This window comes from Canis aureus, chromosome 25 (assembly GCF_053574225.1).
Source record: "Canis aureus isolate CA01 chromosome 25, VMU_Caureus_v.1.0, whole genome shotgun sequence".
Lineage (NCBI taxonomy): Eukaryota > Metazoa > Chordata > Mammalia > Carnivora > Canidae > Canis > Canis aureus.
Window position 1 is genome coordinate 18,782,483 of NC_135635.1, and position 15,411 is coordinate 18,797,893.

General features: G+C 38.6%; 1 protein-coding gene across 1 annotated transcript in view; it reads left to right on the forward strand.

Annotated features, from left to right (window-relative positions):
- Positions 1–15,411, forward strand: part of TMTC1 (transmembrane O-mannosyltransferase targeting cadherins 1) — a 269,262-nt gene that overhangs the window by 246,008 nt on the left and 7,843 nt on the right. Inside the window, exons 14-19 of the mRNA XM_077870576.1 lie at positions 2,469–2,571; positions 4,862–4,997; positions 5,607–5,751; positions 6,875–7,012; positions 8,346–8,468; positions 11,698–11,775. Of these exons, the coding sequence (XP_077726702.1) occupies positions 2,469–2,571; positions 4,862–4,997; positions 5,607–5,751; positions 6,875–7,012; positions 8,346–8,468; positions 11,698–11,775 (723 nt within the window). The remainder of the gene's footprint in view (positions 1–2,468; positions 2,572–4,861; positions 4,998–5,606; positions 5,752–6,874; positions 7,013–8,345; positions 8,469–11,697; positions 11,776–15,411) is intronic.

The window sequence follows — 15,411 nt, forward strand, 5'->3', positions numbered from 1 at the left end:
GTTTTCTTTTTCTGGTTGCCTCTAGGATATTAGGTGTTTATCGACCTGTTTCAGAAGATGATTAAGAAAAGTTAAAAGGAGAAATACCTGGGTTAATTATTTCTCATTTAAAGCTATTAATTAAAGAGATTTTGTAGGAAAGGAACTTCAACAGGGCCTTGACACCTGATACAGCCACAGGAACAGTTCTAGGATACCTGAGCTCAAGAGCAGCTGTACCTACCTTTTTAAAACACTGCTCTCATTGGGTTGTAATTGTTAGTTCACTTGTCTTTGAGCTCCTAAAATAGAAATACTTTGTTTTATTCATCTCCATGTTTTTAGTATCTGCCTCCCTGTGATACCAGTAGTAATGCTAGCGCTGTGATCATAATAAGGATGTGGCTAAGATGACAAAGTGCTATGTGCTAAACCTTGTTCTACGTGCTTCACATGTTTTGATCCATTTAATACTCACAACCACCCTATGAGATAGGGACTACTGTTAGCCATATTTTACACCTGGGCACGTATAGAAGTAAGGCATAGATAGTAAATGGTGAGACTGGGATTCCAATCCATTTAGTCGCTCACCGGCAGCCCATTTCTTAATCGCTTGCCATACTTTCTATAGGCATTGAAGTAAACCTGTCCTGAGTGAATGAATAAATGATTAAGTATGCAGTGGTACTTTGTAGCTACTAATATGATTGGAGTCTTATATAATTTGTGTTCTGCCTATCTCTAAACACACATGCACACACACTAATTTATCAGTTCTTCAACGGATGATATTTTCATCAAGTTTTTCTTCTCTTTAATAGATTGAAAGATTTTGAGATATTCATTCATCTCTAATTTTTCTAAGTTTGACAATTTGTTGTTGGCAATCAAAAATACATATGCTAAAAATAAATACATATACTTTACATACATATATATACACACACACACATATATATAAGCACATATACTTTTTTAGAAACATGGATCTCCATTTTTGCTAGACTCTGGATTTGTAATTCAAATAGATGAAATTTGCCAAATTCCAACCGCACCTGGTTTCCTAAATGGTACTTAAGTGTGTGGATTCAAAGAGATAGCTGTATGGGCACCTGGGTGACTCAGCTGGTTAAGCATTCAATTCTTGGTTTCTGTTCGGGTCATGATCTCATGGGTTGTGAGATCAAGCTCCTTATTGAGCTCTATGTTCAGCATGGAGTCTGCTTGAGATCTTTCTCTCTGCCCATTCCCCCTCACACCCATGTGTGCACTCTCACTCTTTCAGATAAATAAATAAATCTTCAAAAAGTTGTCAGCAGTCATTCCACAGAGTAAAGTGTCTTTACCTTTCTGGGTCAAATCAAATTTAGGCTCCTTGGCTTATTGTACAACTCTCAGTGCATTTTTATTCACAAGCCAACAGTGTCAAGTCTGAGAAAATCGATGCTGTATGTTCCTTTTGCATGGGTCTGGTTGGATGCTTAGTAGTAAAAGCAGTAATATCATGGAATATGCCCACCCCCAGAGCATATTAAAGGAAAAGTTGCCATGTGCTTTATGCCAAATCATTTCCTTTTACCTGACCTTCCCAGCAGTACCAGGAAACTATGAAATTGTTTACTTTGTAATTGTTAGAACCGAAGTAGCTTTGATTCATTAAATAGGTTTTACCTTTTATATTGTGAAAGAAAGTGTAGCATGGCAATCTCAGATGGTTGTGAAAAATGTAACTAAAAGCTAATTCAGAATTACTAGTGTACTAAAGTGAATCTTTAGAAGAAGACCAGGACAATTAGGAAATGACTCTTTGAAGTTGTGATGAATGGTCTGGGCCTTGCACTGTAGTAGGAGTTGGGGAGACATATATTCTGATGGGAGGGTATGGCTCTGAGATGGAAAACACAGGTTGAATAAAAGAAGGAGCAAAGAGTTGGGTAGGCTCTAGAAACATTTTGATTAAAGAAAGGTCACAGCCAATCCCTCCAGAATCTGCATCAGCTTCCTTCTCCTTTCCTCAAATACCTTCCCAAATAAAGAAGATAGTGTATGTAAAGAGAATGCTAGTTATGCCAAGTGCAGCTGCAAGACAAATGTCCCAGGCATCTCTGGCTCCCAGTCAGATTGTCACCTCTGAAGATATTCCTCTATGGTTGTATCACTCATTTTCAGAGAGTTACTAGGGTGAGGGAATCCCCATTCAAACAACTATTTGAGGCTTTTTCCAATTATAAGGCAAATCCTTCCAGATGTCCCTTCTTGGTTAACATCTGTTTGTTTGCCCTGAAGGAACTAAATATGAACAGATATGAACTGTAGGAATTTGTGCCATTAGCACTGACTTTAATTCAAAGTACATAGTGTTTGATCTTAGTACCTATTGCATAGTAGATGCTCAGTAAGTTAGGTTTTACTTGTCCTGCATCAGTTGTTCAGTTTATTACTGTTACTGGTTTTTTTCTCATTTATTTTCCTGTTCTGTTTTAAAGGAGAGATTTAAGGAAGCTGAGGAGATATACCAGGCTGGAATAAAGAACTGTCCAGACAGCTCAGACTTACACAACAACTATGGGGTTTTCTTAGTTGATACTGGTAAGTGAAATTAAAGAGAACCTGTTCTGCTGAGATGAGATAATACTATGTATCAAGCAAAATGGCAACCACCCAAATGATGTCTCAGAAGTCACATTCACTGGGTTTGGCAGGAAACTCACATTGTTGACCATCACATTGTACCGTGGGGCTGTCCTTTCTCTAAGCCTTCAAGCTCAGCTCAGTAAAATCCACCCAGTTTGTATAGCGCTAAGGGAACCCCCCCTGCCCACCCCCCCGCCAGGTGTTAGGAAGTAGCCTTGCTGATTTAATGAGTAGCAGGCCTTTGAGTATCATTTAGACAAGTCCATAAATCTATGATGGTGAAACATTCCTTAGCAATGATGCAGGGCTTGCCTCTGAATCTAGTTACCAGCAGATGGAAAATACTTTTCTACATCTGATAAAAAAAATAGTCTCCAGAATTGTCTCATCATTCTTTACTTGATGTACATTACAGAAACTATATTATTATAATTGATAGAGTACACTTATATGGCAGGAACTATATAAAATATACTTACTCCATCTTATTTAATGCAAAACGTTACTGGGCAGGGATTCTGTTTTCTTTGTGATTTGTGTCCCATCTACTGTTGGCATGCTATGAATACTTATAAAGAATCAAAAGGTATTTGAATTTAATGCAAAAGCACCATTTTGGTCTCAGTGACTATTAGACTATATGCTTTGTGATAAAATTCCATTTTAATTATTTTGTCAATATGAATGCTCGAAAGGGTTTTTATTTTCTAGTATATCTGAAACTTTACTGTTTTATAGAATGCAAATTTACATTCTTAAACTCCTAGAACATGTCCCTTATTTTTGCATATAAAATTGTTTTGTAGTGCCACCTGCTGGTTTATTAGCAACACAATAATACGTTAGGTGTCCTAAAGATTTAAGAACTGAAAGAGACTTATGTTGGTTTGGTGTTCCCTCTTCTACTTCAACAACAAACAGTGCTACTCCCCTAAAAATCTCACTGGCCTCCCTATATATCTTCCTGCCACTCCCTTTATATTCATGTATTTTATACTGGTGAAATTCTCCCTATTACCTGTGACCTGTACATAGATCTGTACAAACATAACATCGGTTTTGGTGCAGACATGTATTCAAAGAAGGTGCACTTGAGAAGGTATCTACAGGTAATAAGCATTCCATTTTTTTTTAGAACTTCAGACTATACTACAGTTCAGTCACTGAGATGTAATTTCACTAGGAAGCTTCTTTGAGGACCTCATCAGAGACTGGATTCTAGTTCTGGTCTTCATCCTCAGTTGACTTGGGATTTTTGTCAAGTCTTTTAAGTGCACTGTGCACTTTAGTGTCTATATCTCTGAAATAATACTTTTGTTTATTTTTAAATAGCTCCTAAATCCCAAGAGACAGCCAAATGGTATCAAGAGGCAGCTAAATAGGGGGGCGCTTGCGTGGCTCAGTCAGTTTAGCAGCTGACTCTTGATTTCTTCTCAGATCATGATCTCAGGGTTCTGAGATTGATCTGATGCAAGGTTCTCAGTGCAGAGTCTGCTTATCCCTCTCCCTCTGCTCTTCCCCCTTCTTGTGCGTTCTCACGCTCTCCCTCTCTCAAATAAATAAATAGATAAAATATTTTCTTAAAAAGGCAGATAAATAGTATCAAAAATACCTGTAAAGATCATTTAATTAAAATATTTTAAGATGTGTAATTCATTGGACATATGCAAGGTGGCATTATTTGTTGAAGTCCCAGTACATAAATATCATTTAACAAAAATGTATGGTTTTAAAAAAGATTTTCATTATCTAGCTGATACATGCTTCTGTAAAGTAGTGCTTCAGTTACTATATTGCAGTAGAATAATTGAGGCCAACCCTTAGAAATTGTTTCAGGAGAGTATTCTTTCTATAATAGCCTATTCTATTTTTCGTATAATGAGAATCAACAATATCTTGTATAAGTAACGATCATTGATGATTTCAAAACATTATATTATCTAGGGCAATGGCCAAAAAAACACTTTGGCTGAAATGCTATGCCTAATAAAAGAAACAGATTTTAGTTCTTATTGCTTTTTTTTATTATTATTAATTTCCTTGGAAGTGGGAATGAGTAATAAATGGTCCAAAGTCAAAGGAGATGAAGCCAAATGCAAGCTAATTTACCAATTGAATAACTGATGATATGACTCAGTAATATGAAGAGGAATGATATGCATTAGAGGAGAAATGAAGAGTCTCATATATTGTATAATTTAAGCATTCTCTGCTCTTACCAACCACTACTGGTTACTGGTTACAGGCTCTCCAGAGAAGGCAGTGGCCCATTACCAACAGGCCATCGCCCTCAGCCCAAGTCATCACGTGGCCATGGTGAATCTGGGGAGGCTCTACAGGTCACTGGGAGACAATAGTGCGGCCGAAGAATGGTACAAAAGGTAAAGTTTCTTTTTGTCACTTTGTAAGTTGCCCAAAGACCTCAATAGTTGCCCTTCCAGTGCTTAGTCATCAGAACAGACAGGCTCTTAGAATATTAAGAAATATTGCCAAGTCAGGCATTACAGATTCTCCTCTTCTACTACCAAACACTAAGTGGTGTGTCCTGGGGAATGGTTTTAGAAAGCCTGCTGGCTAGAACGTAGGGGTAGTGCAAGGTTGGAATTTAATTCCAACTTTTGTTGGTCCATTGTTTTCTGAGGCTCTGGACTGCAGCCCAAGCCACAAATAGCCATTTCCAAAATGGATATGGGGGGAAAGACTGTGCATGCATCAGAACCAGCCTGTCACTATTAATGGAAGAGCTCCTTTGGAGCTCAGTTGCCATGTTGATAGGTTGCCAGAGACCTTCTTCTAGTCAGAAGGTGGTATTATGATCTTTTTAAAAACACTCTTCTTGATTATAAAAACAAAGACCACATTGGAGCAGAGTCTCCAACCATGGACTCAGATTCATCCCTGAATCTGAGGATGAATTCAGGGATGAATCTGAGTTTTGAGCTTTCGAAATGTATCTGTTAGAATTTCAATTCACCTTTCTCAAAACTCAGGGCCCTGCAGGTGGCACGCAAAGCCGAGATACTATCACCGTTGGGAGCATTGTATTATAACACAGGCCGGTATGAAGAGGCTCTGCAGATTTACCGGGAAGCTGCAGCACTTCAGCCCTCTCAAAGGGAGCTCCGTCTGGCCCTGGTGAGCACAGTGGCTAAAGGAAATGAGGCGGGGACACACAGTTTGTCTTGTGGGGAGCTGGGTCAGAAGCCTCAGAACTGTGGGACACCTGGGCAGCTCACTGGTTGAACGTCTACCTTTGGCTCAGGTCATGATCCCAGGGTCTTGGGATGAGTCCTGCATTGAGCTCCCAACAGGGAGCCTACTTCTCCCTCTGCCTGTGTCTCTGCCTCTCTCTCTGTGTCTCTCATGAATAAATAGTCTTAAAACAAAACAAAACAAAAGAACTGCAACCAGAACACTACAGTATACCCATTTTCTGCATATCCCTATAACCATTGTTGGAGCCATTCACCAAAGACATGGACACTAAAAAACTTTCTAAGTTTTTGGTTTGAAATCATTTCAAACTTACAAAAATTTGCAAGAAGAGCAAATTGCCCCTGTATCCCCTTTTACCCAGATCCATCAGTTTTTAGTGTTTTGATGAATTTGTCTATCAATCCCTCATGTAGGTATGGGTGGATGCATCCATATATGTACCTATGTGCATATTTATGTATGTGTGCAAATGCATATTACTAATACATTTATTTTTTTCATGAGCCATGTAAAAGTTATAGATCTCATGCCCTTTATTTCTAAATACTTCAGCATCTGGTTCCTGAAAACAAGGACATTCTCTAACACAACTACAGTATGGTTGTCAAATTTTAAAAATTAATAGTCGACAATATTTTTAATTTTGATTTTTGGAAGTTTGCATTTCTGCTGTTCCTCTTCAGATAGGCAATAAATCAAACTTCTTATCTTGTTAGAAACATCATGTCCTATTGAAACCATAAAAGAACCATTTCTTTGTTGAAATATTTACTCAACTTTAAAAAAAGGTCACAAGTCATTTCGTTGATATCTTTGGTGTCCCTGCTCTTCATGCACAATGCATGCTCCCCAAATAAATAAACAGAAACAAACAACAAACTTTTTAGCCCGTAAACTGGAAATTCAATTCCCTCTGTGAGTTGCAATCAGATGCTAAGCATTTTTTTCTGGAGTGTTTCTGGAATGCCTCTATTCAGAGATGCTTTATTTGATGAGGTGGTAACACAATGTCTCCTAAGCCAATTCAGTGTGTTTTTCACAGGCTCAGGTTTTGGCCGTGATGGGTCAGACAAAAGAAGCTGAGAAGATGACCAACCACATTGTGTCAGAAGAGACTGGATGCCTTGAATGCTACCGCCTGTTGTCAGCAATCTATAGCAAGCAGGAGCACCACGACAAGGTAGAGTGCACGCTGGAGCTATTTGGGTTCACAGGTGGAAAGTAGGGTGCACCTGAATGATTCCCAGTCTGCACATTTATGAGGCTGAGCAGTCTCAAATATCATCTGTTGGCATATCCTATCTTATGGATGCTTTTCACAGATATCCCCTTAACTCTACTATGTCCCCTTGAAATAATATTTTCTTGGCTCGTCCTTGGTCTAAAGATTTTATGTGACTTTCTCAATTTGTTTTCACCTAACTATATAAAGGCTAACATTTGTATGCTTTATCATTTTCCACATTCCTCTTAATACCTTATTTATAGAATCCTTTTAACAGTCTTATAGAGGTCAGTGACCCTGTATTGCAACTATTATTATGTCCATTTGAGAAGTCACCTAATCAGTAAATTTATGAACTGACTCAACAAAATATTTATTGAATGCCCACTATATGCCAGACAGCGTGGGAGGTACCAGAAATAAAGTGGTAGAAGGAAAAGAAAAAAATTACCTTTGTCCTCATGGAGTTTATAGCAGAAGAGGAAACTAAGATTAAACAAGCAATCACAAAACAAATGTAGAATTATAGCTGTGCTCAGTGATGTCATGAAGAGTCACGTGAACCTAACAAGCATAGTGGTCTGGGAGGTTAGGTTTCCTGCAGAGTGATATGAAGGTGAATGCTGAATGATAAATAGGAGTTATTAGATGAAGGGGGATGATGAAAAGCATTCCAAGCAGGAAAAAGTACATGCAAAGGCGTCACGGCAGCAAATGGCAAGTCTGAGGGATGGGCATGAAGGGGACAGGGCGCTGTGGAAGATAATGGCCATAGAGGTTGCTAGAGATAACACCCCACAGAGCTTGAGGTTTGCCCTCAAAGGTTTTGTTTTTTATCCTGGGAGAAGCTTTGGGGTTTTAAGGAGAACAACATAGTGTTATTTGTGCTTTGAAGGGATCCCTGGCTGCAGGGGTGGGGTAGTGGGTGCTGGGGGCAGAGTGGGTGCCAAGGACCTTAGAGGAGGTTATGGGTGGAGTGGTCCAGATGGACACGGGCAGAGCAAAACAACTGACCCCAGATCTTGTTTTCCTTCAGCTTTATCACATGACCTCCTTGTGGCATGGTCAGGGACATGTCATTGTCACTAAATAAATGGAAACCATCAGGAAAATTATTTTGTCAGGGCCACATTATTTCGCAATGAGAACATCAGAGAGAACAAAGAATGTTTTGACTGTCGCTTACGACACCAGCTACTACATAAGAGCGAATAGTGTAAATGTTATCATTTAAGTTCGTTTTTCTTCCTCTAACCTACATTCCATCTTACTTTCAAACCTGTTGCAGGCACTGGATGTTATAGACAAGGCTCTCCAGCTAAAACCAAAGGACCCAAAAGTCGTATCTGAGCTTTTTTTCACAAAAGGAAACCAACTAAGAGAGCAGAATCTTCTGGATAAAGCTTTTGAGGTATACACACTTAATAAAATTATGTTATTAAATTAAGGGATTAAAATTAATTCTCTCAATCTTTACTGAAGCATATACAGGAAAATTTAAGATCACTGGCATGTTTGTGGAGTGAAGTTCCTGATTAATTGCAATGACGTTATATATTTGGTTTTTATAATTGAGTCTCTGTGTTTTACTATTTAGAGTTCTGCGGTACCTCTCGGCATTACTTTCTGAATTATCCACCTTTAATGTGCTGTTTGAAGCAATTCCACATAATTCCCTCAAACTCGTTTCTCTCTCTGCCTCTCTCACTCTTTGTTTGCCTGCAGTAACCCTCTAGTCCATCTGGACTAGTGTCTGAATAGCTTTGGCATTTCCACACAGCCTTCTAACACCCTTCCACCCAACCCCCCACGTCCCCACAGATTCCCTCTCATCTGCTAACGCACAGCCTGTCCTCCTCCCCGTGGAAGCCCATCTGGACCATGCTTTCTCCTAGTGTCCTTGTTCCCTATGAGCTTTTACCACATTTACCGTCTCTACAAGTCATTTGAAAGTATCCTGTGTTACATCGTTAGGTCTCTTTTTCCTACCCCTCTGTCCTCTCCTCCTCCCCCCACTCCTGCCCCCTCTCCCACTCCTGTGTGCACAACGCCTGCTCCCCGGTTAGGTTGGACTTCTCCCTGCAGAAAGGAACTGCTTTCTTTTATGTTTGAAAACATAATGCCTTGCATCTTATAGGCATTCAGTATCTACAGCTTCCAAATACAATTTATACACAGTTTGAAGTCAAAAAGATATTACAAGCACATAGAAATGTTTTAGAAATACCAAGCATTTCTGGTAAAGCCGTAAGTAGGAATTAAAGAAGCCATAAAATTACACTATGTATAACATGAGAAAAGTAAAATTTTAAGTGATATTATTGTTTTTGAAAACAAACAGTGAGTTGATTTATAAAATATTGGAAGGCACATGTAAAGATCTTTGGGAAAACTAACTTGAATTCTTGAAACAGTGGCATATTGGAAGCAGAAATTGTGTACTATTCTCTGCCCTGTGAACACTTTTTTAAAAAGATTGATTGATTGATTGATTGATTTTAGAGAGAAGGAGAATGCTTGAACAGGGGATGGGGCAGAGAGAGGAGGAGAGGGAAAGCAGACTCCCCACTGAGCACAGAGCCCCACTGCAGGGCTCAATCTAATTCCCTGAGATCATGACCTGAGCTGAAGTCAGGAGTCAGACACTTAACTGACTGAGCCACCCAGGCACCCCTGCCCTGTGAACATTTTTAGTACCTTAACATGTGAACATTTTTTAATACCTAGCATGACAATTTAATGAATCTGTAGTTTTTAAAAATATTTTATTTATTTATTCATGAGAGACACAGAGAGAGAGAGAGGCAGAGACACAGGCAGAGGGAGAAGCAGGCTCCATGCAGGGAGCCCGATGTGGGACTCGATCCTGGAACTCCAGGATCATGCCCTGGGCCAAAGGCAGGCACCAAACCGCTGAGCCACCCAGGCATCCCTGAATCTGTAATTTAGTTGTGAAGTTATTTGGTATCAGTATCTGTCTGTATCTTACACATTTCATTGAAAACAAAAGTAGAGGCACCTGAGTAGCTCAGCCAGTTAGGTGTCTGCCTTCAGCTCAGCTCATGGTTCTGAGACCATGGGATCAGGTCCTGCATCAGGCTCCCTGCTCAATGGGGAGTCTACTTCTCCATCTCCCTCAGCCTCTCCCCTGGCTTGTGCTTTCTCTCTCTCTAAAATAAATCAATAAAATCTTTTTTTTTTAAAAGATTTTAACTAACTAGTTGCTTTAACTAATAAATCAAATAGCCATTTTAAAGTGGCTAGATTGGGGTGCTTGGGTGGCTTAATTAGTTAAGCATCTGACTCGTGATCTCAGGGTTGTGAGTGCAAGCCCCACACTGGGCTCCGCACTGGGTATGGAGTCTACTTAAAATAAATTAACTAATTAATCAATCAATCAGTTAATTAAGTGGTAGATCTATGAAGGAAGCAGGTGGGGCTGTGACCTAATAATCGCAGTTACAGTGTGTTAGCACTTTTATATATGATTTACACATATTAAGTAATTTAATCTTCTCAACATATAGGTCATACAGGAAAGCTATGGTCGTTGTCTCCATTTTACAGTTGAAAAAAACTGAGACTCAGAGGTTACATAACTTGTTTAAGGTCACAGAGGGTAAAAGACGGAGCCAGGATTTAAATTCAGGTTCTTAATTTCTATCCTAAACTCTCATCTCTGTTGATATAAATTAACCCAAGAGATACATTCTTCAGGTTTATTTTAGGAGCTCTTTAAAGGTATAGTTTCTTATTGTTTGCTTATTTCTCTTAAAACGGAAATGGAGGAGGGACGGGCCAGATTCTATTTACTTTATAAATCTGTTCATCAATGAAAATGGCAAAGAGCATTAAAATATACACAGATACTTAGTTTTGTAATTGAAGCAACTCTCTTAGCCTTTAGCTTTATTTAAGGTGATCATTCTTAACTCTTAAATTAAGACCCAGTGGTGAGCATCCTAGTGATGTAAAACAACCTGCAAAATATTACAAATATGCCTCACAGATGTTACATTTAATGGGATACACATTTCCAGACCAAAAGAAGTATTTGAGAGATAAGTAAATCTCTTCAGACATTTGAAGACCTTGTGGCAAAAGAAAAAGGAAGGCTTTTTAATGATTGAAACCATCCCCTAGGAAAATGGATGTCCTCAAGGAAGAAATGAGCGTCCTGTTACTGCAAGAATTTCAGCATAGGCCGAATAACCAGGCTAATGATATTGTGAAAGGTGATACTACTAGGGCTGAGCTGAGTGGGAAAACACTAAATTCTAAGATTCTGTGATTATTAAAAAAATATTCTTAAAAACTCCCATCTATAGAGAAAAGGCCAAAGCAGTTTTCATGCAGGTCAAGGCCAGTGAGAAATGATGCACTATAATAAAATCACCTGGATTCCCTGCAGGCATCCTCAGTCTCTGTAAGCAAATTACACATTTCAGTTTCCTCCACTTCCAAATCATCAGTTTTGGAAAATAATTGAAATAAACGGGAACACCTGCGAGCTAGAAGTGTCCAGTTTCATTGTGTTAACCATTTACATTCTCACGTATGAAGAAAGTGGTTGCCACCATCCTGTAGCATTAAACATGGGTTCTCATTTCTCAACCTGAAGATGTTTTTTATCTATTTAGAGCTATAAAGCAGCCGTGGAGCTAAATCCAGATCAAGCACAGGCCTGGATGAACATGGGTGGAATCCAACACATCAAGGTAGGAGAGTAATGCCCTTCCATGTAGATGGGTTTTTCTTTGCATTTTTTCTTTCTGTCTTCTCTCAAAAGATTGAGAAAATATTGTTAATTCCCTCTGTGAATTATTTAAATGCCAAAACCCATAGCTGTTTAAAAGTGAAACTAGGGCAGTTTATGTTCACTTTGTATTATCTACATATTGAATGTCATGAAGTCACTTGAAAACTAAATCTATACAAATTAAATGCAATGATTTTATGGAACATAAAGAAAATCATATATACTTAAGAGAAATATCGTACAGCAAATAAAATTTGCTTATATGAACTAAGCCTTGTTGGAACTTCCTGTAGGTCATTGTCCTACAACTTAACTCATGGTCAAGACCACAGTGTTAATTTAAATATTACTTGATTATTTCTTGTAACCAGTGTATCTTTTACTCCCTAGTCATTTACTGAAACATAAGGTTGTTCTTGGGTTTGATTCTTGGTTTTTGTTTTTCCAAAAGAAAAAGCTACCTTTGAGCAAATCATTAAGAATGACCCTTGGGAAGACTGCTGTCTATAAGCAATGAGCTCAAGAACTCACTGTCACTCATTCATTCATTCATTCATTCATTCATTCATCTATTCATTTGACAAACATTTATACAGAGCATGTTATGTGCCAAGTACTCTTTCTTCAGACACTAGGAATAGAATAGAACACTAAACAAGAAAGGCTGAACTTCCTGTCTTCATGGAGCTAACATTTAGTAAGGGAGACAGGCAATAAATAAATAGACACATACATGTATGTATATATACATAAACATACCATGGTGCAATGGAGAAAGAGAGAGGGAAAGAAGATAGGAAGTGCCATGTGGTAAGGACTAAAATTTAAACTTAAGGTGATTAGAGAAGGCCTCACTTTAAAAAGTGATTTTGAGTAGAGACCTGAAAGGAACAAGCCATGTGGCAAAACAAGAAAAGAGCATGTGCAAAGGACCTGAGGTTTGAGAGTACTTGCTGTGTTTGAAGAACAGGGAGGAGGCAAATTAGATAATATGGTAAAAGTCAGGGTCAAGAAGCCACAGGGCCAGATTGTGAGAGCCTTAAAGGGGAGTGTAGGGTCTTCAGCTCTTATGCCATGCCAGACAGATGTGTTAGGGAGAAATGCCATGGTCTGACATGTTTTAAAGGATAACTCTTGTTTAGCTAACCTATTTCCAGGCTTCTATCAATCTTTATATTGATAAAATAGCAATATAGTGATTATCATTTGAACAAAAGTCTAATAAGGTTTACTATTAATTGGAAACTGCTCACTCTCAGAAACACAACAAAATACAAAGGTGACTCGTGATTAGATAGCCAGAAGCAGATAATGGATTAGTTATGATGTGAATGCCAGCCATGCTCTAATAGAGGGACAAACATGACATTTATCAGAGCAGAATAACCTGAGCTCTGACTTTAATGATCTTCTCAAATGTCCAGCAATATGAAGTTACTTTTTTTTTTTTAAGATTTTATTGATTTATTCATGAGAGACAGACAAAGAGAGAGAGGCAGAGACACAGGCAGAGGGAAAAGCAGGCCCCATGCAAGGAGCCCGATGTGGAACTCGATCCCGGGTCTCCAGGATCACACCCTGGGCTGAAGGCAGCGCTAAACTGCTGAGCCACCCAGGCTACCCTGAACTGAACTTACTTTTAAAATAGTAATATAATTTTAAATATTTAAATAGTTTGTTAAATAGTTATTTTTTTTTTAGTTTTTTTAATTGGAGTTCAATTTGCCAACATTTAGCATAACGCCCAGTGCTCATCCCTCCAAGTGCCCCGCTCAGTGCCTATCACCCAGTCACCCCAACCCCCCAAATAGTTATATTTTAAAATAATATGCTCAATATATTTTTAGATGGCATGTGCCTTCATTTAAAGCAATAGGTCTGGTTGTTAATTTAAAAATAAGTAGGGGTGCTATGTGGTGAAGTTGTTTAAGCAGCCAACTCTTGGTTTCAGCTCAGGTAGTGATCTCAGGGTTGTGAAATCAAGCCCCATGTTGGGCTCAGCGTGGAGTCTGCTTAGGATTCTCTCTCCATCTCCCTCTGACCCTCCCGCTCATGCTCTCTCTCTCTCTCTCTCACTTCCTCTCAAATAAATAAATTAATCTTTTTTAAAAAAAGATATAATAAGTACATTCAAGACTATCCAAAAAAGCTGGAAATATAGGAAAAATAGTACATTCATTGAACTCTCAGATTAACATGTAAATTCAATGCTTTAAATGTAGAGGTACTTGCCCTGATAAGTGTCTGGAGGTTAAAGAAGGATCTATTGAGTGTTACTTTAATGTTACAAACACTAAGGACGCCAGGGTGGCTCAGTGGTTGAGCGTCTGCCTTCAGCTCAGGGCCTGATCCTGGAGTCCCGGGATCGAGTCCCACATCGGGCTCCCTGCATGGAGTCTGCTTCTCTCTCTGCCTATATCTCTGCCTCTCTCTGTGTCTCTCATGAATAAATAAATAAAATAATTTTTAAAAAATGTTACAAACACTGATTAAAAATTAGTTTATGCAGTTTTTCATCTTTGCAAACATTATATATGAGATTGAACAGTATAAAATTGCTATGTTTGGAGTTGAAAAATCATCTACTATCAGTGAATTCATGTGATACAATCCAATATAAATATATAAACCAGGCACATAACTTGGATGTGGCACCATTAGGATGCAAGATTATTATTATTGGGTCCTAAAGAGCCATCATTAATTTTCCATCCTTTGTATTGCCAGCTAGTGTGCACATCAGCTGTGTTAGCTCATTCCAGGCTTCACATCCTTCCCCGAGCCTGGGTGTAGCTTAGGATACTGAGGGCTGTGGCAAGGTTGGAAGCTACAATAAAGCTTTGCAAGGAGGTGGCATGAAGAGATGAGAAGGGAGTTGCCCCTTGCTTATACTGCTTAGTAATAAAAGATAATTATTATGAAGCTTTATAAAGGATGAAATGGATAGACCAAAAAAGCTAAAATAACTTTTTTTTTTTTTTAAACAAAGAGTCACATCAATTGGGCCATACCACAAAGTACTATTTTTAGTACTGTCCCTATGTGCATTTTCTAGAATGGCATCGTGCAGTAGAACTCTGATGTCAGAAATGTTCTATATCTGCTCTGTCCAAGGCAGCAGCCACTAGCCCCTGTTGCTGATATGCCCTTAAAATATGGTTGGTACAGCTGAGCAACTGAACTCTTAATTTATCATAATTGATTTCAATTTGAATAGCTATGTGGCATGGTGGCTATCATAATAGATAGCACATTTCTAAAATTAGAGAACTCAGATTCCCTATCTTAGCATCTCAGAATTGGGGGCATTGAATCAAGGGATATAACTTTAAAAAAAATACAGCTTCTAGTTTAATCAAGTAAAGAGCAATTCGAGTGAGAGAAGATAACTCCAGCAGTAGATTTTACGTGAAAGAAAGCTGATAATCAGAGAAGGAAATGCCAAGGCACCGAGCTGAGGCCTAAATTCAGATAAAACTGAGCAGAACAATTTCAAAGTCAACTGTGATACAGTTTGAGAGCACTCTAAGGGCAACAAATGTTTAGTTGTCTACAGGTGTGTGCTAAACCTAATAAACATCACAAGATACTTGGA